Here is a 27,300-nt window from a genome sequence, read left to right on the forward strand (position 1 = left end):
GGTTGTTTCTACTCCAGACTCAGTCCACTGCTTCCATAGGTCCCCCAAGGTCTGGAATCGGCCCTTCTCCACAATCTTCCTCAGGGTCCGGTCACCTCTTCTCGTTGTGCAGCGTTTTCTGCCACACTTTTTCCTTCCCACAGACTTCCCACTGAGGTGCCTTGATACAGCACTCTGGGAACAGCCTATTCGTTCAGAAATTTCTTTCTGTGTCTTACCCTCTTGCTTGAGGGTGTCAATAGTGGCCTTCTGGACAGCAGTCAGGTCGGCAGTCTTACCCATGATTGGGGTTTTGAGTGATGAACCAGGCTGGGAGTTTTAAAGGCCTCAGGAATCTTTTGCAGGTGTTTAGAGTTAACTCGTTGATTCAGATGATTAGGTTCATAGCTCGTTTAGAGACCCTTTTAATGATATGCTAATTTAGTGAGATAGGAATTTTGGGTTTTCATGAGCTGTATGCCAAAATCATCCGTATTAAGACAATAAAAGACCTGAAATATTTCAGTTATTGTGCAATGAATCTAAAATATATGAATGTTAAATTTTCATCATGACATTATGGAAAATAATGAACTTTATCACAATATGCTAATATTTTGAGAAGGACCTGTGGACCCCGTATGATACAGGGCCTTCCAAATATATTCATGATGGTTTAACTTTTTTACATTTTGTCACATAAGCACAAACCTCAATGTATTTTAGACAGGTTTTATGTGATGAACCAACACAAAATTTGAAAAGTGTGTCATGCATTTGTATTCAGCCCCCCTGAGCCAATACTTTGCAGAACCACCTTTTGCTGTTATTACAGCTGCAAATATTTGCACATAAAGATTATTTTTCTCCTTTCTTCTTTGTAAAATAGCTCAAACTCAGTTTAATTTTCAAGCCCTGCCACAGATTCTCAAATGGATTTAAGCCTGGACTTTGACTTGGCCATTCTAACACATCAATAGTACACTAAACTAACGCATTTCATTTTGGCTCTGGCTGTAGTTTTTATGTCAATGTCTTACTGGAAGATGAAACTCCACCTACAGTATATCTCCAGTGTTTTGTTGCTTCTGATTGATTTTCTTCCAGAATTGCCCCGTATTTAGCTCCACCCATCTTCCCATTGATGCTGTCCAGCTTCCCTGTACCTACTGAAGAAAAGCATCTCTATACCATGATGCTGCCACCCCTATGTTCCACAGTAGGAATGGTGTGCTCAGGTTTACAGAGATCTGCTTACTCAGTGTTCCCAGCAACAAACTAAACAAGGCTCTCACATGAAATACTATCCATTAGGTGTGAATGGGTGTGTACATGGTTGCTTATCTTGTGTGTTTCTGTATAGAAAGTGGATGGATGGATTTTAAATGTGATTGATAATTAGTTCTTTAAGACTATGTTTATGCATGTAGGTCAATCATGATCACTTTCAAAGTACATTAAGGTTATTGCAGGTTTTGTTAACACTGTAACACAATAAATACATCTGTTGTGTGGTTTTAGTCAGAGGGAAGATAGGGAGAGACTAAAGGCCTTAGTTTTTCTTCTAGGCTCCTCTGTTCAGCATCTTTTTGTATCTTCTCTGACTGTGTTACACAGGAATCTACTAATGAATTCAGGTGGTTGTGTTTCCCTTTCCAATGTTGAAATACCCGGATTTCAACCCTATCAGACCTTATCAGGGTGAACATTATTAAGAAGAATCTTATGACTATTCTTTATTTCTTTTTCTTTACTTTGAAGTAAGCAATGTGTTTCAGAGAGTATTCCAGCTAAATGTGTTTAATTGCCTGTGCTGTTTGGTTTGGTTGCGTAAGACAGGAAGGAGCTGTTTCATTTTTCTCTCTGTTGGCAGCCCTTGTAAGCAGCAGCCTCCTTCTTTCTGCTCATAGGCGCCATGCCTCAACGCTCAAACCGTTCGACCAATAGGAGGACTGGACGAGGTTGAGGAGGCGGGGCTTGTTGCACATTGAAGTAGCAGAATTAACACACATTTTAATCAGATGTTGTGTGGCTGAGAAGAGTGCTGCTCTGGAAAAATTCCTGCAGTGTTAAACCAAAGCTGAAAACAATAAAAGGTAATTTAATGTCCGCTGTTGCCACTTTTGTTTACAGCTCATTTTAATTCGAGAATTGTCTCGGTAGTTTCTAACAATGTAATTTTCGTGTAAAATGTTTGTTTAACGTTACAAAATACTTTTCGTTATGACTGTGTGCTGATTATAAGTTGTGCCGACATTAGCTAACGCGTTGTTTTAATATACTCTACCTGAACAGGCCTGTGCTGCTGAAAGAGCTCCATTATTCCCATTTTTCTCCAGACTTCTCAAGGGCGCAGTTTACCAAACCACTGCTCATCATGGCTCTCGACGGGTGTGGAGTCGTCTGCAAATATATGCTCATCATTTTCAACATCATCTTTGCTGTAAGTGTAATTAAAAAGCCGCTAGACTAAGAGGCGGAACAGCGTATGGGTGGTTTATTAAAAGATGCAGGGAGCGAAAGCGCACTCTGCTGCGTATGTTTGATACAGTTGAGACCACATGATGCGAGAGTTAGGTTTCGTTTTTTCTCAAATGCCTGCTTCCTTTTTCAAAGTTAATACTTAGTGTTTTGGGAGAGATTATTCCTTCTACTACGTGGCATCTGCACCCAACAGTTATGTTTATGTTTTACACTTAGTGTGAACAGTTTATTTCCCCAAAGACTACCATGATTAAATTTGATTTAGTTAAAACAAAAAAAAGCAATAAACTTTAAACTTGCTTTTTTATCTGTTTCAGTTGGCTGATAGTAAGACTAGTCATTACAGCTAGACACCTCATACCAAAAACAGGAACTTATCTTACTACTATACATAATTGTTGGGAGAACAATGACCAAATACAGTAAAATATGCAAGTTCGTGTATTTTACTGGATGTTTAGTGAGATAATTGTAATTGCAGATGGAATTGTTCAACTTGTTACCTTTGACATGGGTAAATAAATATATTGCATGAGTTGATACCACAATAATCATATATTGGGCAGCCTTTAAAAGTCCATGTATATTAAAAACTCTGCATTTAGTTTCATTTCTTAGCGTCAGACAACATTTTACACAGAGGAGGGAGTTGCGTTGCAATCCTTCACAAAATGGTTCCCCTGTAAAAGAAAAGTTATTTCCGGCTGTGGTTGTTTCTTATTTTTCTAAGAAAAACCATGAGATGATTTTATGCTTTAACCTGGTGTTGCTTCTTCTTGGCAGGTGGTGGGGTTTGCTTTTTTGGGCCTTGGCCTGTGGCTCAGATGCAGCGAGAACACCCGTGGAATCTTTACAATAGGTGAACCCGACTCCAGCACTTTTGTCACAGGTTTGTGCACGGCCACGATCTTTTAATAGAGAGTATGTTTTCACATCCTTGTTTAATAAACGCTGTCTCTGTTTCCTTTGTAATCAGGTGTGACTGTAATGATCGCTCTTGGCATAGTCATGCTGATCGTGGTGTTGTTCGGAGACTATGGCGCCTGCAATGAAAAAAGATGTGCTCTGCAAGTGGTGAGAAAATGCATCCAGCACACACACATAAAAAAATCTAGATGGTCCAGTGGGAAAAAAATAAATAAAAAAACGCTACAAAAGGAGTTTTGCATCTTTTCGACTTTATCTACATTACATCATTGTTATGGCAAAGATAAGACATATACAGGGACCGGAAGGCTCAACACGCTACCCTTGTAAACAGACTCAAAGATGTTTCTATTACACCTGTAAGACTAATTTATGTGCCAGTGATTCAGAGGCGACGGTCAGTGAAGGAGCCGCACTGTGATGCGTCAGAACAACGGAGAATTATATTGAAAGCAGACTCAGAATGATCAAATCTTCAGCATGTATAAAAACCAAAAATACAATGGTTTTGCATTAAACAGGGGTTTTGGGATTCTGAACCTTGGACTTGCTTTGACTCGTAGCCTTAAAGTTTTCTTTTTCAGTTATTTCGTTACTGTCAGACTCGGAGTGTTTCACACCTGCCACTAATGGTCCAAGTCAAGTCAAGTTTATTTATATACTGCTTTTCAGCAACAAGGCACTCAAAGCGCTGTACATGAGGACTCTGGTCCACTTCAAATGGACCAGAGTTTGTTTCCGCCCTTGGTCAGGACCTTTTGTGCAGGTGTGAATACACTCGAACCCTGGACTGAACCAAACAACCGTAGTGGGTCTCGGTCAGCTTTCAAACGGACTCTAGTGTGGTTCGCTTATGGTGAGAATATGAACCGGCCCCGATCCAACCCAACTACAGAAAATATACATCTCTGAAATCATACCTGATCAGACGTCTGTTCCTTAGCAATGTTGCTACCACGATGGTGTGGGTCAGGGCACACAGAGCACATCTTGTCCTTCGGCACACATTCGCAGATGGCGTTCCAAATGCAGTGTGAATGCTGTAAGCTGAATTTTTTTTTTAGCTGAAAGCTGGCAGAAACAAGCTGAAATTGACAGCAGAAAATCTGCTGAAATCTGATAAATTAGTAGAAATAGCAGAAACAGCAAAGACAAACTGTCATCTGATCTCTTTGAGCAGAAAGACTATTATCTATAAAACAGCTTAACAATGTAAAGTTACCTCAAAACTACTTGTTGAAAGAGTTGTTGAAATGCAAGAACTGACAAAAACTTTAAAAAAGCAGGAAAGAGCTGCCATAGATGAGCTGAAAAAGCATAGACTGAAGCAAAAATATAGCCTAAGAAGTTGAAGTCAGTGGTAAAAAACATAACAAATTGCAGAAAGTTCAGAAAAAAAGGATCTAACAACAAATACTCTGAAGAAACACAAAAACAAACAAGAAATTGCCTAAAAAACACACGTGTTCTTCAGCTAAGAGACAAGAGAGGAGAAAGAGAAGCTAAAATGATAACATTAGCATATTGGCTATTACTAGCATGGAGGCTGATATTAATTTAAACCACCTACCATGCAAAAAGCAATGTATAAGCTAAAATGAGCTAAAATGCTAATGCTTACTACAGCATATATTCAAAAGTCTATGAAATTGCCGTTTAAAATTATTCACTGCATTGCTTTGGCAGTCGCCTATAAATAAAGAGTCCAGTTTAGAGATGTGTAGTAATAGGTGCCACCAGGCAATGGCACGGGAGTCAGGCCACTCACTGTTCTCCCTTCATTGCTATGGCAGGCCCCAACTAAGGAATGTTGAGACTTTTATTTTGTAAATATCAGTGAGTTTATTTTGAAAGGATAAAGTAGATCCATTTCCATCACAGAGTCCCAGCAATAGTGTTAAGACCAATGCTGTAATTATCGCTGTGTGAAATATGAAAACGTTTATTTTGTAGGGTATGTCTAGGTGTTGTTTTGAAAGTCCAGTATAGTTGTCGTTTTAGGTCTGGCGTACTTCCACTAAATATAAAGAACCTGCTTGCTATTCTAAAATCATTGTGTATGCTATTATCAGCTTAAAAAATCAATACAAACTATGGAACGCTGAGGCTTTTATTTTGAAAGTTTCAGTAAGACTTATTTCAAAGGACTAGCATAGTCCCATTTCCAACACTGGGTGAACTCCAACAGTAGTGTAATGCCCAATCATGCAATGATATAGTGGATAATTTTGAAATTTCATGCGATTTTGGGAAGGACAGTTTTGGTACTCCTAAACAAACCTTTTTTATGACAAAATGATAAAATGTATCAAAAATAATTCCTTCACTGATTGTGCCAGCAAAGTCTGAAGATTAATTGGTGCAAAGCTCATGTCTCTAACTTGAACGGTTTAGGAGCGGCGGCGATTCGAAAACATGTGAGTTTAAGGACTTTTTTGCTCAGATTTTTTCTGAAATTCCTATAGGTTTTCCATTCAGGCTGTGTTGACTTTGCGTTGCTCCCGGGCGTCGTGCATGAAATCTGTTAGTCCCACATTAATGAGGGTGACATTTTCTGAATCGCAAAAGAGCATCCTACACGTTGATACATAATTTGTGCCAGTAGAGTGAAAATTGAGCGAGTGAGGAGAGTTTGTTTGTTCTTACTCAGGTTATTCAACAACCTAAAGCGTACACTCTACCAACTGACGAATTCCGCCATAGGATTACATTATAAAATGAAAAACATCAAAAATCTTGCCTAAAATTTGAATCGCAATTGTAGAAGAACCGTAATAGATATCAAAAAGCTGAATCATTTGAAGATAGCCTATTGTCTTGTGAACATGTTAAAAGTTGAATGGTGTTTCTTGCTGAAAGTATGCAGAAGTAGTAAGCTGTTAAAGAGCACAAAGTTTTAGCTGAATTATGCAGAATTTTTAGGATTTTTTATTCATTTCAATGGACCAAAAATCGGCACAAAAAGCTGAATATTTTAAAAAGTATTAATACCAAAAGTCATAGCCGTAATGTCCTAAATGAGCTGAACATTTTAAAAATTGAATGGCTGAAATAGCACAAAGTATGAAGGAGGAGATAGGTGCCAAAAAAATGTTAGATATAGATAATAATAAAGAGAAACAGGATCTCTTTCTAGTTGTGTGAAAGCCTCAGCATTCACACAACTAGAAAGTTGCAAAACCTGCAATGATTGAGCAGTTCTTGACCCTCACAATGGTTTTGCTGCTGTAATAACTGCTAAATATGCAGAGCAGAAATGTAGCAAGCATTGCTTCCATGATAGTTTTCCTCTGTTTCTGGGACTGTGCTCTGTCCGGCCCCATCATTTCTGTCCAATGGGAGCAACGATCATCATATGCGTGGCTTTGTTTACGAGTTATAGTTCAAAAAGTACAACGTGAGAGCGAACCACACCAAATGAAAAAAAAGAAAGTCCTCTTTTGGTTCCTCTGGTGCTAAATTACCAAGCAGCTTCATTCAGTGTGGTATATTAATCAGTTTCTTCGTTTCCCTTCAGTTCTCTGTTCTGGTCTTCCTTCTGGCCATAGCTGAATTTGCTGTCGGAGGACTTGCTTGGTCTAACCGCATGGAGGTAAAAGCAAAATACTTTTGGCTTACATACATCTTTTAGAAACCAAATATTTCTGATTCTAATTATGTGTTTGGATTTTCCTCCCCAAGGCTGGACTGCACCTAGGCAAGTTCTATGTTAGTTTATATGAACGCTACGTGATGAGCCAGGACCCAGCAATCGGTGTCATTCTCACATTCATCCAAAACTCAGTAAGTGGGCACTATTCCCTTGTTTTCAATATAAAATTCTTTGATATGTATTTGTGTTATTATGCTGATGCAGTTTAAAATGTAAGGATTATTTCTTTGGGAATATATGTCTTTTTCTGGGAGTTCTCACTAACCTCTGTTTTCTTTGTTGTCCTCTGCTCTGAAGCTGCATTGCTGTGGAATAACTGGAGTCTCAGTAATTGAGATCGGGCAGCAGACCTGCCCTAAACCATCTGGTTTCTTTGAGCACATCAAAATGGATGTAAGTGGGGTCCATGGAGTCGGGCTTTTTTTAATGATCATGATCACACTGATTGCCAAATAACTTAGTCTTGATGTTTAGTGTCTTTCAAAAAAATCTTGGCACTCCACAACCATAACCTTTAAAGTATTTTAATGGAGTATTTTAATGGAATTTTGTGTTTTAGAGAAGCACAAAGTAGTGCATAATTGTGACTAAAAAAAGTAAAGGATTCACGCTTTTCGGACTTTTTGGAACTACAAACCAGAAGGGCTGAACGTATTTGTGGTCGGGCCCATGCAGTTGCTCCTCAACACTTTGCCCACACCCACTCCTCCTTTTCAGCTCCTGCACTTATGGGACACATTAAACATTGAACTTTTTGGCCTACATTCCCATACCTGTGGTAAAACACGGTGATGGCGGGATCATGTGTGGGTGCTCTTTTTCACAAGCAGGGAAGATAATCTGAATTTAAGGGGAAGATGGATGGAGCGAGATACAGAATGATCCTGGAATACAAGCTGACTCGGGTGAATGTTCAACTATACTGGAATGGTTCCCATGGCCCAGTTAAAGTCCAGATCTAAATTCTAGAGAATCTAGAGCAAGACTGGACAACTGATTTTTACAGACAATCTCCATCCAATCTGACAGAGCTTGAGATATTTTGCAAGGCGAATGGGCAAAAGGTTTGGTTGCTAGATATGCAAAGCATCTACAGGTCCTTCTCAAAATATTAGTATATTGTGATAAAGTTCATTATTTTCCATAATGTCATGATGAAAATTTAACATTCATATATTTTAGATTCATTGCACACTAACTGAAATATTTCAGGTCTTTCATTGTCTTAATACAGATGATTTTGGCATACAGCTCATGAAAACCCAAAATTCCTATTTCACAAAATTAGCATATCATTAAAAGGGTCTCTAAACGAGCTATGAACCTAATCATCTGAATCAACGAGTTAACTCTAAACACCTGCAAAAGATTCCTGAGGCCTTTAAAACTCCCAGCCTGGTTCATCACTCAAAACCCCAATCATGGGTAAGACTGCCGACCTGACTGCTGTCCAGAAGGCCACTATTGACACCCTCAAGCAAGAGGGTAAGACACAGAAAGACATTTCTGAACGAATAGGTTGTTCCCAGAGTGCTGTATCAAGGCACCTCAGTGGGAAGTCTGTGGGAAGGAAAAAGTGTGGCAGAAAACGCTGCACAACGAGAAGAGGTGACAGGACCCTGAGGAAGATTGTGGAGAAGGGCCGATTCCAGACCTTGGGGGACCTGCGGAAGCAGTGGACTGAGTCTGGAGTAGAAACATCCAGAGCCACCGTGCACAGGCGTGTGCAGGAAATGGGCTACAGGTGCCGCATTCCCCAGGTCAAGCCACTTTTGAACCAGAAACAGCGGCAGAAGCGCCTGACCTGAGCTACAGAGAAGCAGCACTGGACTGTTGCTCAGTGGTCCAAAGTACTTTTTTCAGATGAAAGCAAATTCTGCATGTCATTCGGAAATCAAGGTGCCAGAGTCTGGAGGAAGACTGGGGAGAAGGAAATGCCAAAATGCCAGAAGTCCAGTGTCAAGTACCCACAGTCAGTGATGGTCTGGGGTGCCGTGTCAGCTGCTGGTGTTGGTCCACTGTGTTTTATCAAGGGCAGGGTCAATGCAGCTAGCTATCAGGAGATTTTGGAGCACTTCATGCTTCCATCTGCTGAAAAGCTTTATGGAGATGAAGATTTCATTTTTCAGCACGACCTGGCACCTGCTTACAGTGCCAAAACCACTGGTAAATGGTTTACTGACCATGGTATCACTGTGCTCAATTGGCCTGCCAACTCTCCTGACCTGAACCCCAAAGAGAATCTGTGGGATATTGTGAAGAGAACGTTGAGAGACTCAAGACCCAACACTCTGGATGAGGTAAAGGCCGCTATCGAAGCATCCTGGGCCTCCATAAGACCTCAGCAGTGCCACAGGCTGATTGCCTCCATGCCACGCCGCATTGAAGCAGTCATTTCTGCCAAAGGATTCCCGACCAAGTATTGAGTGCATAACTGTACATGATTATTTGAAGGTTGACGTTTTTTGTATTAAAAACACTTTTCTTTTATTGGTCGGATGAAATATGCTAATTTTGTGAGATAGGAAATTTGGGTTTTCATGAGCTGTATGCCAAAATCATCCGTATTAAGACAATAAAAGACCTGAAATATTTCAGTTAGTGTGCAATGAATCTAAAATATATGAATGTTAAATTTTCATCATTACATTATGGAAAATAATGAACTTTATCACAATATGCTAATATTTTGAGAAGGACCTGTAGAGATGCAACCCAAAAGATTTGAAGAGGTTGTTGCAGTTAAGTTAGTTCCAGAAAGTATCGACTCACAATTCTGTTCTACTCAGCCTTGGTCTATCTCATAAAATCCCAATGAAACACATTAACGGTCATGTTTGCAACACGACGAAATGTGAAAATTGTTAAAAGGAGTGTTTCTTGCAAGAATGTCCACACATATCTGACTTCCTAAATGACTTGTACTCTTGTTTTTTACTATTGTGAAGAGGGGCAATGAGAAATAGGTTTCTGTGTCACATCATGATTCTAGCCCAAGGAAACTGGAAGTCATGGATGACTAGTTAAAGTTTATAGACATTCTGGTCATCTTAAAAAAGTATCAGATGCCAATCATTGTGCCACTGCTGATTTTGTTAAGAATAGTTTGTTAGGATGGAGTTTTTCCCACCACTTGAAAAAAAGCACTCAAAACTTTTGTTTGATTGTATTATTGACAAAACAAATAAGAGTATTTGAAGGCTTTTTACACTGTAAAAGAGGAGGGATCTGTAATTACCATCAGAAATGTATATAATGACCTTAATGCTTATTAGAAATGTATTTTTATTCTTGTAAACTGATGACAGCGCTGACATGTAGGATTGCTTGTAGAGCTCTCACCAGTGGAAAAACCAACGGTGGTTGCTGCTCATGGACTTGTTCTGTAACATCTGGGTTCGGTGTTGTATGTTGAGTGCTCACAGCTTCTTCTGTCCTCCCACAGAGCTGTCCCATTACCATTGTAACGGTCTTTGACAGCAGGGCACCACTAGTGATGGGCATATTCATCGGAACTGGAGCTCTTCTGGTAGGCAAATGCTGGATATTTGTTTGTTAAAAGTAGGAAGTCAAGGTTCATTCAAAAAACAGAAAACAGACAAACTTAGCATCTTTATACTGACAAAAGTGTGAAATATTTGTTTGGTTAGTTTGGTATTTCATTTTGCTGTAAACTACAACTATTTAAAATACAGTGAGACTCCTCTAAACACTGTCAACAAGCTTCAGTTTGTGTTTTGTTTTGCTCATGTCTGTGAGTCTGATCATCTTTCTTCTCCTACCCCACCCACCCCCACTTTTGTTTGTCATTTTATTTCATTTTTTTCTACTTTTCTCTATCGTTGCTTCCAAAAGATTGTAGCTGTGATTTGCAGCGGAGTGCTCAGTTCACAGATTCACCGAGTCTCCTCATCTCCTCAGTACATTATCCTGAGTCCAAGCACTCCCTCCCTGGCGGCCCCTCAGCCGTATCCTCCGCATGTCACTGTGTCCAACAACTCCTTCCCTGATCAGGACCCCGTGGTCTTCACACCCCTGCCTGCGGTCAACATTCCCTTAGCTCAGGCTTAGGTGGCTTCTCGTCAGATTTCAGTCTCGCTTCTGCGATTTATGCTATTCCACAATGCTCGGACGTGACAAACCCTTTGCTTCTCCCAGCATTATCACACATGATCTTTATACTCCCTTAGATATCGAACAGTTAAAACATCCTTCCCAGTTTTGGGAAGTCATTCTCAAAGAAAGGTTAGAACATAGAACTTCATTACTTTTTCAGAACAAGAATTGGGTGCACAAGTTTGAATTCATCTGGGATTTCCTTCAATTTACCAGGGTCTAAATTATACATAAACACTTCACCTAACATCTGGTTAGTTATCCTTTAACACTTTGCAGAGAAACCACACACATAAGCAAGCTCCTGGCATGATTCTGGCTGGATATTTGACCAATCCTCTTATCAGAATTGATACAGCTCATCTAAATTGGTTTATTTCCTGGAAATAACCTGGTTTGGGAGTACAGTCCATAAATTATGAAAGGGAATGTGGTCATGCTTATTTTTTTCCTGCTTTACCTATATCAAAGGCACTTTCATATGTTCGGGATCATTGACGAAGTAAAAGAATTATGTCCAAGTTCAAACCATCTGACACAAACTGTCTCCCTCAGAGGAAAGGAAATTAGTAAGGATGAGCAGGACAAGTCCTGGAACCACCAGGATGAAAGAGAACCAGTGTCACTTTCCACAGTCTGCTTGTACAGAGAGTGCCGACGAAATGGTTTTATGGTCAGATAAAGCAAAGATGTAGCTGTTTGGAATGTTTCAAAGATTCAAGGGGGCCTTTCGAACCTAAAAACACTGAACCAACTGTACAGCATAGTGGTGGCAGCATCATGCTGTTGGTCTGTTGAGGAATACAGACTGGATAGAAATGTTCCAGCGTCACCTCAAATCAACAGTTAGCAAGTGGAACCCTAGACATAGTTGAGTCTAGCAGGACAGCTTTTGGAGAGGTTAAAAGAAAAGCAGGCTAACATTAGGCATCTCTAAAGGTCCTGACTTTGAACATTTATGGACTATGCTTAAAGTCCAGTTTGTGCCAGGAATGTGTTAATGAACTCTGCCATTTCTGATAAGATTTATGAAATATTTGCATGTCAGAAGCTTGTTGGTGGCTTCTCTGCAACCTGTTAAGGGACAGTTAACCAGATATTGGCGACGTTGTTGGTTTATATTTCTGACCCTCTGTGGATTAGAGAAGATCCATATTATTTTCAAACTCTTGGATCCAATTGGTTTAGGAATCAAAAATGAATGACTGCTGTTTCACAAATACAGGCAGCATTCACCTTTATTTCCCCAAATCTACATCTAAAACCTTTTTCTCTTTTTATCTAACAGATGTTAATATAACAGGTCTAGATTTTGTCCTTCAAATGTTTTCTTTGTTGTCACAGAACACGCTCCCATTTCAGCTTCATATATGCTTTTTTGTGATTTGTGGGCAAATCATCAGCAGCAGGCTTGAAACTTTATCATTAATTCTTAAGTAATCAGACAGCTGGTTTAAATTGTGTGATGTCGCAAAGGTGGAAGCAGGTTGTTCACAGCACCCTGGCCTTTATGCATAAATGTAGGAGCCTGGCATTAAAATCCTTCCTGAACAATCAGATCTCAGCCACGGTGCAACAAACACATAAAACAGCTGGACTAAGGCAGAAAAAGGGCTCCCAGAACATCCACGCCTGTAGGGGGTCTGATTGAAGCCCGTTTTCAGCCAGTCTTGAGTGTGTTTAGAGCTGGCTAGATCAGACCACCCAGGAGGGATGGGTGGGGCCTCCATCCTTTTGCTGTTCTTTACTTCCCTCCTTCTGTGTCTGCATGACAGATTACTGCCCTGGTCTGCGCTGGTTACCTCCTGGAGCAGATCAAGAAAGCACATCAGCAGATCAACACTTACTATTCGACTGTGTACTAAGAGGGGGGGGGGAGGCATGTTGACCCTCACCCTCCTCTGCTTCATCTTCAGTGACCATCGCTGAGAACTTAAAAGGTATTCCAAACCAGCAAAACAAGCCTGCAGGCTATCAATCTGACAATGCAAACACAAAGATTTATCTGCAAACCTTACAAGCAAAACCACACGGAGCCTTTTTTATAAAACAGGAATGCATGGAACCATGTTAAATGTTAGCTCTATTCTTTCTGTTCACAGTTTTTATGCTTTTAGGTGAGATTGTTTTAGGTAACTGTTTTAGAACTGAGACACTGATGAACATCACTGTCAGAAATGTAAAAGGTAAAAAGGGAATCATGTTGATGAACTCAAACCTTCAGAAGTTTTGATTTCATTGAAGTGAAATTATAAAATCAAACCTTTAATTTTAGCTGATCCTTTGTTTGTTAACCTAACCAATCACAGCAGCAATTAAGTTTTTGTCATGTGCAATGCTGTCGTTTTTGTATTTGTATTTTGTCGTTTTTGTATTAAAAACTGCATTTCTTTTAAGGACCACAGGATTAGCCAGAACGTTGAATAAAGTCCTTGGGTATGTGCCAGCACCTATGATCTCGAAAAAAACCAAACATTTTGATGGTGTCTGTAAATCAAAACAGTTACATTTGTATAAATTTAAGTTTTTAGAAGCTGAATGCCTCATATTTTTCACATTGTATCGTGTATGCCTGACTACTGCATTGTATTATGTTTAAACTAAATATTTTCTTATGGGTTGTGGCTTTGTATGTTTCCATAAAATAACAGAAGAATGTGCATCTGTGAAAGTTCCTTTATTTGCTTTTCACATCACTTTTGGGACCTTTAAAAATAAATGAAAGTAAAAATAATAGGATTATTTTTACTATATTGTGTGATTTATGCAGTTAGGAAGCTGGTTGAAGTAGCCTAATTTTATAGGAAAGTATAAGCAGTATATTATTAATACAAGCTGCGCTGTAAACTGGAAAATAGTATGCCACTGTTGCATGTTGCACAGGCGGTAAAGACTGTATTATTGACAGCATTGATGATATTGTTCCATTTTGTTACTTGTAAAATATCCTAAGGCCAGCAATAGGAGATGACAGATGGAAACAATGATCTTCAGCTCATTTTTAGACATTTCAAAGCAACAAATGGTAAATCTGAGAATATCACTTTTTTAAAACATCACATGCCCTAAAGTAAATAAAACTTTGGGAAAAAAGAAATAAATGGCTCTGAACTGCAAAAAAGTTTTAAGATTAAGCAGAAAAATAAGGTAATGTCTATTTTCCTGTTATCTCAAAGTTTACTTGAACAGTTTCTTAAAGATACGATTCCCAGTGAAGCTAAACTCATGATTCTGTTTGAAGGCAGGATATAGTATAACAATGTGGATCAAAAGTGTTCGGACCCATCAGCTTCTATAGAATGGGGGCTGCACCAAGACGTACCTTCTGATGTTTGTATCAGGCTGTGGGAGCATGCAGTCATTTTGAACATTAAAACCCATGTGCTTCTTAAAATAGGCATAATAAATCAAACTTTTCAGCCACCAGTGAGGATTTGAAGAGTATCCCTGCTGAACATTAGTATTTATTTGTTAAAATGACTATAATTGAAATTCTGTTTTAAGTTACTATAGCCACTCATCTTGACCAGGTACTATATATATCTGCCATGAAATTATTTTGTTTTATTTTAGTGGGTTGTTTTAAAGAACAGGAGAAATTGGGTAACTCATGCTTTAAATGGCCCTTAGATCACTTTAGGCCACTCCAGGAAGGTGCATTCCTTTAGTAACCATATAGGTTCTTTCCTTCCCTACTAAATATGGCTCCCAGCTTAGCACTAAGGGTACAACTCGGGTAATACTCTGGTTTTACATGCACATTTTCATCATGCAAAAATATGGCTACACCTCACAATGTTTTTTTTTATAAAATGTAGTAGAAAATGTCTACTACATTAAGGGAAACGGCCTATTATTATTTTCAGTTCATCCTCCTATCAGGTGATGTTACTGTCTGCACTTCCTACGCCTCCTGGCCAATGAGAAGCCCGGAATGGAGCAGAGGGCGGAGCGTGCTACCTGTTGAAGAAAGAAAAGCCCAGCAGCTGAATAAGCTGTTTCACATAAACTATTTCATTTATGGCTAATACTTTTACAGCCGTCACTCTTCAGTAACCGTTCGAGTCTTTTATCAACAGGAGGACGATGCAAGCAGCTTAATTAGTCAGATTTACCCCCCGCAAAAAAACATCTACCCTTGCTTAGTTTGAATTCTACAATATTTGTTATTTTGATATCTGTTTAGTCTCGGAGCGATGAAGCCAGTTGCTGAGATCAGATCAGAGTTTATCATTGCTCTGGATAAACGCGGGCATGTCTGCAAATATATCCTCATCGTTTTCAACATCATCTTTGCGGTAAGTCTGAGTCATCATATAAACAGTTATGAAAACCGGGATGGGGGGCATAAATATGAGGCTTAAATGTGTGAAGCACACACCACTGACTGGATTATACAGGTGCATCTCAATAGATAATATAATATAAAAAAAAATGAATTTATTAAAGTAATTAAATTCAAAATGTTAAACTTATAATACTGATTTGCACGATTATGGTTTTTTACAGGTTAATCTACAAGATTTGGAATATAAGGAAAAAGTTCAACATTTTTTGTCACTCATTTCAGAAAATGAAAGTCATTATTTTATGAATTCATTCCTCATATAGTAAAACATTTCAAGCCTTTATTTCGTGTAATTTTAATGATTATGGCTTACAGATAACGAAGACCTTAAAATTCAGTGTCTCAAAAAATAGGAATATTGTGAAAAAGTAAAAAATTGGAAACTTATGGTGTCACACCATTATTGACTAATTTACCCAAAACACCTGAATAGGTTTCCTGAGCCTCTAACTCAAAGTTGTCAAATTCCAGTCCTCGAGGGTCTGTGTCTTGCAACCTTTGCCTCTCCTTCACACACCTGATAATCTAATAATTAGGCAATTAGCAGGACTCTGGATAACTTGACTGCATACTTAGGTGGTAATTCAGCCATTTGATTAGGGTGTGTTGAAGCAGGGATACATCTAATAGTTTGAGGACACCGGCCCTTGAGTACTGGAGTTTGAGACCCTGCTCTAAATTGTCTCTAAGTCAGTAGGCTGCACAATCATATGGAAGACTGCTGCTTGGATAGGTGTCCAGAAGACAGTCACTGACATCCTCCACAAGGAGGGTAAACCAGAAAAGGCCATTGGTAAAGAAGCTGGTTATTCATAGAGTGCTGTATCAAAGCACATCCGTAGAAAGTTAAGTTGAAGGAAAAAGTGTGGTAGGTATAAGGTACATCAGCAACAGGGATAACTGCAGCCTTGACAGGATTGTCAAGGAAAACCCATTCAAAAATTTGGGGAGCTTAACAAGGAGCTGCCTGAAGCTGGAATCAGCGCATCAAGAAACACTACGCGCAGATGAATTATACCCATGGGGTATAGATGTCAAATTTCTTGTGTCAAGCCACTACTGAATCAGAGATGCCAGAAGTGTCTTACCTGAGCTAAGTAAAAAAAGAACTGGACTGTGGCTCAATGGTCCAAAGTCCTCTTTTCAGATTAAAGTAAAGTTAGCATTTCATGTGGAAATCAAGGTCCCAGAGTCTGGAGGAAGAGTGGAGAGGCACATAATCCATGTTGCTTGAAGTCCAGTGTAAAGTTTTCACAGTCAGCAATGATTTGGGGTGCCATGTAACCTGCTGGTGTTGATCCACTCGGTTTTCTGAAGTCCACAGTCAATGCAGCCATCTACCAGTAAATATTAGAGCACTTCATGCTTCCCTCCACTGACAAGTTGTATGGAGATGCTGATTTTATTTTCCAGCAGGACTTGGCACCAGCTCAATGTGCCAAAAGTACCAAAAGCTGGTTTAATGACCATGGTGTTACTGTCCTTGATTGGCCATTAAACTGGCCTGACCAGAACCTTATAGAGAATCTATGGAATATTGTCAGGGGGGAACATGAGACACTAGGCCCAACGATATAGATGACCCGAGGGCTGCTATCAAAGCAATCTGGGGTTCCATTGCACCTCAGCAAAACCGCAGGCTGATCTCCTCCATGCCACGCTGCATTGATACGGTTATTGATGCAAAAGGAGGCCCAACCATGTATTGATTTTATAGAAAAACTATGTACTTTGCTCCTCCTTGAACCGCCACCTTAATGTGGTGGAGGGGTTTGAGTGCTCGAATGATCCTAGAGGCTATGTTGTCCCGGGCTTAAATGCCCCTGATAGAGTCTCCCATGGAAAACAGGCTCTGGGTGACGGGTCAGACAAAGAGCCTTACCCGCCTTCATGAGGACGACTAGAATGAGGCATGCACCCTTGCCTGATATGGCGGGTCCCACCCTGGAGCCAGGCCTGCGGTTGGGACTTGTCTGCGAGCGCCTGGTGGCCGGGTTACTCCTCGCGGGACCTGGCCGGGCCAAGCCCGAATGAGAGACGTGATGCCATTTCCTAGTGGGCTCACCACCTGCAGGGTGAACCACGAGGGACCGGTGCAAAGAGGATCGGGCAGCAGACGAAAGTGGAGACCTCGACGACCCGAACTCTGGATGCTTAAACTGGCTCTAGGGATGTGGAATGTCACCACGCTAGGGGAGAAGGAGCCTGAGCTTGTGCAGGAGCTCGAGAAATATCTGCTAGAAATAGTCGGGCTTATCTCCACGCACAGCGTGGGTTCTTAAACCCAGCTCCTCGAGAAAGGTTGGACTCTCTTCTACTCTGGAGTGGCCCTCAGGGAGAGGCGGCGGGCTGGGGTGGGTTTGCTTGTCGCCCCCCAGCTCAGCCATCTTGTGTTGGGGTTTACCCTGGTGGATGAAACGGTCTCATCCCTGCACCTTTGGTTTGGGGAACTGTTCTCAGACGTTTTGGCCTATGGGCCGAGCGGTGGTGCAGATTACCCGGCCTTCTTGGCATCCCTGTCGGGGCACTCCGTCATTCGGCTGAGGGACTTCTACGCCCCTGTGGGAAATGACAGTGACACCTGGAGAGGCGTGATCGGGAGGAATGGCCTCCCCAATCTGAATCTGAGTGGTGTTTCATTATTGGACTTCTGTGCCAATCACAGATTGTCCATAATAAACACCATGTTCAAGCATAAGGGTGTTAATCAGTTCACTTAGCCCCAGGACACCCTAGGCAGGAGGTCAATTATAGACTTTGTTGTCGTGGCCTCGGACCTTCGGCCGCATGTCTTGGACGCTTGGGTGAAGAGAGGGGCTGAACTGTCCACCGATCACTACCTAGTGATAAACTGGATCCGCTGGAAGAAGAGGAAGCCGGAAATGTCTGGCGAAGCCCTCGGCCAGGGATGTATTCAACTTCCACCTCCGGGATAGCTGTGACCAGATTCCAGGGGAGGTTGGAGACATAGAGTCTCTATTGTCTCTGCTGTCACCCGTAGCTGCGGCCATAAGACTTGCGGTCCCTGTCGCGGTGGCAATCCCCAAACCCGGTAGTGGACACCTGCAGTAAGGGATGCTGTCAAGCTGAAGAAGGAGGCCTATTGGCTGTGGTTGGCTTTTGGGACTCCTGAGGCGGCTAAAACAAAAATATATATAGTGACAATTATAATGATCTAATACAGTTTTCAATGCATTTCTGTGTAGGATTTGCTTTTATAACAACATAAAATAATTACATCTTGTAAAGCCTATCTAGCTTCATAACACACATGTAGACTTGTGCAGATATGTTATTCATTGAAACATCTAATATCTCTGCCCTGGAATTTATACCAAAAACAAATCCATACCAGGTGGTCCAGCTGGACAGGTTTGATTCCCTGACTGTGCATTCCTTCTGTTCTTTATCAGTTTCCTCTGCACTGTCTTCTTTCTTTCTCTCTGACTCCAAAATCATCTTATCTTCATTCATTTCTTCACCTGTTGCACTTTCAGTTCATGGAGATCTGATTTCAGCTGCAGTCCACACATTGTGGATCTTCTACATAATCCACCCAAGGCTGTGGTAATTGCTGTTGCTTTTCTTGTTCCTTCCACTTAACTTTCTATTAATATGCTTGGATGCAGAACTGTGTGAACAGCCCAATTTCCTTAGGAATGACCTTTACGTGTCAATAACTTTCTGCAGGATAACTGCCAACTCAGCAGTATTTCCCCATTCTCTTTTAAAAATCCTTTATTTATTTTTAAATTATTCTTATAAACAGAGTTTTAGGTTTTCATCAGCTATATCTATATATAAAATTAATGCTTAAAATCTATTACTCTATGAGTAAATATTCTATACGTAAGTTTCACTTTAAACTTTTGATGGTCTAATTTCTTGAGAAGCACCTGTACTAAGCAAAGAAGTAAAATTCTGGGATTTCCCGGTTTGTTCCTCATTTTGCAGATAGTGGGGTTCACGTCATTGGTGTTTGGTCTGTGGCTGAATTTTCATGGCAACTCCAGGGACATGTTTGATACATCAACCGCCAACAACAACCAGGAAGGCATTGACTTAGAAGTCTTTGAAATCGGTCAGTGAATAAATGACTTGTAACCATGGAGCCTCCTACCTCTATGTAGTTTCACATTACATTCAAATCATGCTCTGTTTTCTCTCCGTTCAGCCGTTTACATCTTGGTAATACTTGGCTTAGTAATGGCGATTGTTGGGAGTTTTGGAGATTATGCTGCCTGCAGTGAGAATAAAATGGCTCTACAAGTGGTGAGATACTTTTTTTAATTTTTAAACCCATGCCTGTGTCTGCATTCATACAATTCTAGACTATTTTTTTACTTTGATGTGAAAATGTAGGCAACTGAAATGATATGCATAATACCATACATTCTCATCCGTCATATCTTATTAATAGTCAAAGTTACTTGATCAGAAAGATACTTATATATTTTACAAAATAGAATGAGGTTTTAACTTTAAACATTTTATTTTTTAAATCAGAATACTGACACTTCATCTTAGAAATTAACAATTAATATAACTCTTCCCTAATAAAATCTAGAATTTACTTTTTTAGGGATCAAACTAAAAAGTATAATGATTAATAAAGAAAAAAGAAACATAAAACATGAATTCTAACTACTGTATGAGAAATTTCAAAGGTACTGAGAATGACTACCTTAAGTATCATTGCTGATCAAAAGTTCTACCAAAGTCTCTTTCTGAAATTTAAATGCAATCTTTTTGTTCATAACCTAAAAGGCTAAATACCTGACCTAACTTTAATGGAATATCTTGGAGAGGAACAAGGAGGAATGAACCTCAAAAGAGTCACCTTTGGTCCAGCAGCTTGGCCACCACGGAACCACTACAATAAAAATATGAATTTCATCACTACTAAATATTTCAGTCAAATGTTAGTGGTATTAACACTATGTGGACGTGATTGGGAATGGCAGAAACTCAGACACAAAGAGATTAGAAATGTAAAGCCATAGAGTGGGGCCAGTGGATGCTGAGGCACTAACTGTAGAGAACAGTGGGTAGAAAGCTTCATTGAATGGGTTTTTATGGGCAAGCAGCCTGTCTGTGTCCAACATTGTGGGAAGAGTTTGTAGATGGCCCCTTCCTGTTGCAACGTGCTCAAAGCAAGGTCCATAAACACATGGATGACAGAGCCTGGTGTGGAAGAACTTAACCTGTCTGCATAGAGTTCTGGTCTCTACCTGACAGAACATCCTTGTAGCCTCCTCATCCAACATCAGTGTCTGACCTCAGAAATATCCCCAAAAAACACAGATAAACCTTGTGGGAAGCCTTATTAGAAGAGGTGAAGCTGTTTTAGGTGCAACAGGTTGGTTGATGACAGAATGTGACCACTGGATATGGACTCCAGCCGTCCATCCATGTGGATCCATGTAAATAAACCACGACAGCTTCAGGATGAAACATTGGATGGTTTGTCAAACTCAATAACATCATCTGCAGAATAAAACATTATTTTATTATTTTAAAGTCATGGTGGAGGCCCTCTTCTACAATCTTCGTTAGAGAAGTGAAAAGTGCGCTATGTTCAGATTTCTGAGGGTCCATATCTCCACAATACAAAAATGTATCATTATGATCAAAAGTTGAACTCAAACATCACATGGGAGCAGATGGTACGGTACAACTGACTCAAACTTCTAACTCTAAACCAAAGATGGTGTGTTTTATATAAAGTGATGAGAGAAGCTGGTGAGGCCTTTGCAACACGGTATCAAAGATGTGCTGCATAAGAAACACTCAACACTGAAGTAGTAGAAGACAAAAAAAAAAAAAAGTATTGTGATGCAAAGACAGCTTGACACCTGTCTGTCTTTTGTTGGAGTAGCTGTTGGGAGGACTTTTACTGAAAACGAACAAATTTATGTTTCCTATGAAAGCTGTTTTATAGACAGATTAGATTTTAAAGCACAGAATTTTCTATTGTTTTGTATTGGGATTTAAATGGTTCCTTTGATTCCTCCATCTCTCTCCAGTTCTCTGTCCTTCTATTCCTCTTGGCTATGGCAGAAATAACTGTCGGACTGCTTGCTTACTTCACCTGGGATGAGGTAACTGGAAAAATGTGATTAGAAACTGGTAAAGAATCGACACTTCTTACTCTAATTATGTGATTGGATTTCATTGATAAGATTGCAGAGAACCTAGGAAAGTTGTATGCTGATCTATATAAGCTCTGTGTGAAGAATAAAGACAAAGACATTGCTGGCCTTCTGACATTCATCCACAGCTCGGTAAGCAACCACTATATCGGACTTCCCAGTATAAGAACCAGCAGAGCCTCATTTATTTGTCTTCAAAGTGTTGCATCTTATTTATTTCATTCCTAAATGTGCATTTCATTTATTGAACTTTCAGTAGACCTAAACTGTCTTTGAATTTGGAAAGCCTCCTTACATCACCCAAATCTTTAGCTTCATTTGCAGATGGATGTTGTGACTCTGAGCCACTTCAAAATGTTAATATTACTTCCAGTCAGAAGACACAAAGTATGGCTTTAAACCCAAGTCAGCCAGGCGGATGAATAACTTTGGGCTTAAGTGTGTGTGACTGCATGAACATACAACACATAAAGCAACTGACATAGTTGCAAAGTAAAAATTTCCAATGGTGAAATTTTCTGTTTAACAGTAATTTCTTGATAGTGTTAAATTTTGATCTCTGGATGTGCTCCTCTATCCGTTTTATCCACTGCTCTGCAGCTCCACTGCTGTGGACTGACTGGAGTCCAACCCAACGACTTTGTTAGGAAGACCTGCCTCAAGGTGTATGATGCAGAGCACAGTCATATGCAGGTAAGTTGGTGTTTAATCAAACCAATCCATTATGTTTGGTCCAGTCCAAACTTCATAATTACCTGAGAATGATGAAAACCACAGCTGGTTCTAATAATTTATGCTATACTTCTTTTTCTTTCTCTTTTTGACGGAAGAAAAGTGACTTACTAGGTATCGAAATCTTTTGTCTGTGGTTTTTTTTTTTTTTTTTTCGGGGGGGGGGGGGGGGGGGGGGGGGGTGTCACAAAACTAACACTTTTATTAGTTTTGCAACATAATTAACTAAAACTTAAAACTGGATCTTTTTTTCATCAAAGATTACATATTTGGGTAGAATTTGATGATGGCCTGATTATTGAGCTCAGACGTTGGGTCCTCTTTTAGGCTTGTATTTCACGGTAACAGTATTTCAGAAAAACACCATACCTGCATTTAAACATGGTGGTGGTAGTTTGATGATCTGGGGCTACTTCGCCTCCTCAATACCTGGATGACTTGCTGTAATTGATTGAGCTATGAATTATGCTCTCTAGCAGAACATACTAAAAGAGAAGCTCTGGTCATTAGTTTGTGATCTTAATCTCAAACAGACTCAAGTTATTCAGCAAGAAAATTATCCAAAGCACACCAGCAAGTCTACCTCTGAATGGCTCAAAAAATAAAGATTTTTTGTTGGCCTAGTCAAAATCCAAACTTAAATCCAATTAAGATCCTGTGGCAGGACCTTTAAACAGGCCATTTCCTAACATAAACCCTCTAATTTGGCTTAAAATAAGATATTTCAAGAAGAAGAGACAGACCAAAATTATCTCATGTATTAAAGCAAAAACAGAAGAAATGTGAATGCAAGCATGTTGAGAGCTCATGACTTTTGGTTTTTAACAGAGCTGCAGAGAGAACATTACAACTTTCTCTGACAATAAGGCACCAGTGGTGCTGGGCTGCTTCGTTGGAACCGGCGCTATTTTGGTAGGCAAATTGTGCACATTTGCTTATAGGAAATAAATAACATCTAAGACACAGCAATGAATGGTCAACTGTTTAGCTCACGCTAGACATGTCTGAAAAGTATGTTCCAACACTTCAGTTTGCTTTGTAAGCAGATCCACCCAACCCGTTTAACCCTTGTTTTCCTAATCTTTCCCTTCCAAAGATTGGAGAAGTGATTTGCACCTGCTTGCTCACTTCAAAGATTCATCGGGACTCTGATTCTCGGTAAATTATTCAGACTCTCTGCATCGTCACCTTGGATCCTCGTCAGCCTTTCATCAGGACCCGGATGCCTTCATGTCCCCCATTGCTTTCTCCAGCTCAGTCATCTTAGTTTTTCATTCTTATTGCACAATCCTGACAAATGTGCATCTCCATGAAGAATTACAGATCCCTTCTTCAGTCATGGCCAAAGGGTTGACAATAACACAAGTTATGTTTAGCAAACTGAATATTTCTAGATTATTTTTAGAATAAAACCTTTAGTTGTAACCTTCAGTTACATCAGACCAGTCTCTCGCTGCTAGTAATTCTGCACCTGAAAGAAGAGTTTTCTGGGTCATCAACAACTACAAGGTTGCAGAACATGTGGCTTCAGGATGTACAAATGTGTCCAACAGCAAGGGCCGTCTCCTGTGATAAGGGCAGAAAAGAAAGTGGTCTCTGATCGAGACAAACACCAAAAACAGACTGATAATCCACCAAAGTACCAGGATACACAGTAGAACACTAGTGCAGTTGTTTTTCCTGATGAATCCTCCAGATTTTTGTAACAGAGAAATAATTTTTCCTGGAAAAGGTAAGCGCTGTGTCGACATTGAAGGGCGGACTTAAAATGCTGCCAAAGAACAATGTCATGAATAAACACATTGATTAAAACATCCTCCATGATCAACTTCTTCCTACCACCCAGGCAGTCTGGTGATCTGTATATTTGAGAATGAAGAACTGCGTCAACGTTACACAGATTTTTAGCATTCCTACACGTTTTTAAGTTCCCAGTCCTATATGTTCACTTAAAATATAAAGTTCAAAAGGAATTTAAAACAGATGTTCTTACAGCTGGAAGGGTTTAAATTGGAAACCGGGAAAAACAAATGAAGAAAAGAACCGTGGGAACTCCAAGTCGAGTGTTTCAATGACCAGAACATTGACATTTAAACCAACAACATATCACAATCAGTCAGAATTTGACACAGATGCCAGAAAAAAAGATTAAAATTGCACAAAGTATAAATAAGAATGATCATCAATGTAAATATTCACTTCATTAATTTTGATTAATGTTGGACATCTTTTAAATCTTTTAGTTTCAATCACCGTTTACCTTCCTCTTCCTGGGTCAGTATATCAGATTCAAGTCCTGATCTGTTTAGGTAAACACAGTTTTTTTTTAAATATATATTAGACTGTGTATTTAGAACAGGAAGACTGGAGTTTTCGAACTTTAAACTCTTGACTACATCGCCGGGCCTATGCTAAATCACTGTTTGAGAGCTAAAAACAAGCTTTTCATTTGTTGCTCAAAATATTTTCATCAAATTCCAAAGCTGAAGGCTCACTTTGTCCATCACAGCAGGTATCAAACTAGTGTGAAGTTCTTAGTACCTATAATTTATAACCTCCTGTCCCCATCCTTAAGGAGCAAGGGTACACTGGGACCCCCTAATCTCTTTTAACTGTTCTTTAGTTTGATTTATGTTCCAAGTGTGTCAATTATAGCTCGACGTCTCTGCTGAGGCATGGCATCCCACTCTTCCTGAAGAGCGGCCTTCAGGTCATTGATGTTCTGAAATAGAGCTACGAGCCTCTAGACAAGGACTGGAATAAAGATGATATTCAAGTAGTATTGGCTCATCTCTGTACCATTCATAAAGTGTGGGGTCATTCTGTATTGACTAGACATACCTGTCCCATTGTGCAATAATACGTTTAAGTTGTTTAATAATGTCCTGGGAATACCAGCCCAATATGATTGTGGTAATAGAACAATAGACGAAAGAGTGATTTGTGCACTGGCATGCTTTAAACAAACTCTGGACAAATGTAACAAATTTACTACTTATCTCCAAAATATAATTTTAACAAAATTCAAGTCCAAGTTAAAATATTTTAAATAAGCCAGAAACAATTCAACAAAAACTACCAAGCAAAATTAAGCAATAAGGAAAACTAACTATATACAAATGAAGGAAAAAGATAAATAAAATGGTTGAAAAGCATAAGCATTTAAATGATGCAATGATATCACAGTTCAGTGTGGATATGTATGTTTGAGAGCCAAGGTTTATTTTGAGGAATTTTGAAATGACTTCAAATTAGTTTTGAAACTAATTAAGAACTGGTATTTGTTCAAACAACCAGTTCACAATTAAATTCAGAGGGTTTGATAAAACATTTTCATAAAATATTTTCCAGAATGATTAGCGGAATTAGAAATCAATAAACATTTTGGACAACTGAGTAGCAGCTAGGAGAGAGAAAGCTTCTGCTTGGACTGTACGCTTCTGGTATGCAGAGCTGCCGTTTCTGTCCCGTCTCCCTCAGGCAGAGAGTGGCAAAGCAGCTTCTCGATGTGATTAGAGGACAGTCTCTTCTGATGGACCCTCTGGGTCAGATCCTTTTTCTGCAGAAATTTTTGAAAGAAGGGTTAAGACAGCTCAACTTAATTAACCCATGATTTACTGGATACCCGAACAGCAGAGCTTAGAGGGTTTTTTGAAGTACGTCGTAATTGCCAGAGAGTTTCGAAGACATTCAGATTGTCGTGTGCTGCCTCCATATTGCGAGCAGCTGCTGGGAGAAATTATTTGTTAGCGTCTCCATGACATCACGCGGATTCCAACTGTGACGACTCCTTCCTGAGGATGGCCTGAAAAAAGTTAATGCTGTGCAGTATGTCATTCAGTTTTTTCTGTTTTTTTTTAAACCAGTGTATAGCTCTCTGTGTACAGTTCAACTTCATGGCTGGGGCACAACAGCCCATACTCCACCACCACCAAAGGCTTGTCTGCTGACAACACTGGCTGATGCGTCACGCTCTCCTTGACGTTTCCAACATCATTTCTGCACAGTGTAAATCAACTATCATCAGAAAGCAGCTCTGAAGCTCACTGGCCCCTCGTCCAGTGTAAAGGCTCCCTGGCCCATGCAAGACAATGATGCCGGCTGCTGGTGGTATGGTTAGGTACTCTTGCAGGTCGTCTAGCACATAGATGTAAACAGATTTGAAGTCTGACATGACACTTGGGTGCCTCTCACCTCCCCTTAAATGTGCTTGGAGTGGTATTCATCTGGTTCAGCTGTTTACATTGAAGAGGTCATCAGTGTGGGATGTGGCTATAGGACGTCCACTACTTTGCCTTTCTAAGGTTCTTCCAGACTCTGTAGCAACCTGCTGATAACACTGACACAAAGCTCAGTGGCCACTTCCATCTGAGAGCATCTTGTTTTAAGCCTTGCAACGGTGAGGTACTGTTGATCAATTGTTTAGAGTCTTCTTGGTTAAATACTAATTCTGATTGAACCAGTAAATTTATTGGTAGATTTATGGATCAAACACCTCTTGTGAATTTTACTGTTAAGCTCCTTGTTAGAGAAGCAAAAAGAACAGAAACACTTTACAGTTGGACATATGCATTCAAGTTTAAATTTCACATTAACTTCACCTGTAAAGGTTATAGAGCATTTTATGTTCGTCCTGATATTTCACCCAAAAGCTAAATATACACCCAAACATAGGTGTCTGTTACTAGTGCATGTTGAATTGCTTTGAAGTTGCACATTAAAGAGTTGTTGGTATAAGCTCTGATTTTATACTGAAGGCAGAATTCATGTTGCTGTAAAGCCTGGTGTCTTGCTACTTTTGAAAGCCAAATCATGTAGTCCAAACTACTGCACTGAATTATTTTAGAAATTAGTTTTCTCCCAGGCCATTGCCTTTGTACACATTTTGATAAAAACAAAAACAAGTTGCA

At 39.8% G+C, this 27,300-nt stretch overlaps 2 protein-coding genes across 4 annotated transcripts; both read left to right on the forward strand.

Moving 5' to 3' along the window:
- The first annotated feature begins 1,915 nt into the window (after nucleotides 1–1,915).
- Nucleotides 1,916–13,818, forward strand: LOC124863424 (CD81 antigen-like). 3 transcript variants are annotated; one of them, XM_047357789.1, is made up of 9 exons: nucleotides 1,916–2,075; nucleotides 2,275–2,422; nucleotides 3,247–3,352; nucleotides 3,440–3,537; nucleotides 6,908–6,982; nucleotides 7,072–7,173; nucleotides 7,340–7,435; nucleotides 10,488–10,571; nucleotides 10,898–13,818. In XM_047357789.1, exons 2-9 carry the CDS (start codon nucleotides 2,357–2,359, stop codon nucleotides 11,111–11,113), a joined length of 843 nt encoding a protein of 280 aa, XP_047213745.1. In that variant the 5' UTR covers nucleotides 1,916–2,075; nucleotides 2,275–2,356; the 3' UTR covers nucleotides 11,114–13,818. The 3 variants fall into 3 exon arrangements, with proteins under 3 accessions (XP_047213745.1, XP_047213747.1, XP_047213746.1); XM_047357791.1 differs by having other exon boundaries at nucleotides 1,917–2,075; nucleotides 12,934–13,818; XM_047357790.1 differs by having other exon boundaries at nucleotides 1,943–2,075; nucleotides 2,319–2,422.
- Nucleotides 13,819–15,298: 1,480 nt separating this feature from the next.
- Nucleotides 15,299–24,204, forward strand: LOC124863395 (CD9 antigen-like). The gene is made up of 8 exons (XM_047357755.1): nucleotides 15,299–15,456; nucleotides 19,461–19,587; nucleotides 19,681–19,778; nucleotides 21,533–21,607; nucleotides 21,689–21,790; nucleotides 22,259–22,351; nucleotides 23,219–23,302; nucleotides 23,487–24,204. Exons 1-8 carry the CDS (start codon nucleotides 15,355–15,357, stop codon nucleotides 23,550–23,552), a joined length of 747 nt encoding a protein of 248 aa, XP_047213711.1. The 5' UTR covers nucleotides 15,299–15,354; the 3' UTR covers nucleotides 23,553–24,204.
- The last annotated feature ends 3,096 nt before the right edge of the window (nucleotides 24,205–27,300 follow it).

The sequence above is a fragment of the Girardinichthys multiradiatus genome, chromosome X, assembly GCF_021462225.1.
Source record: "Girardinichthys multiradiatus isolate DD_20200921_A chromosome X, DD_fGirMul_XY1, whole genome shotgun sequence".
In the NCBI taxonomy this organism is placed as follows: Eukaryota; Metazoa; Chordata; class Actinopteri; order Cyprinodontiformes; family Goodeidae; genus Girardinichthys; species Girardinichthys multiradiatus.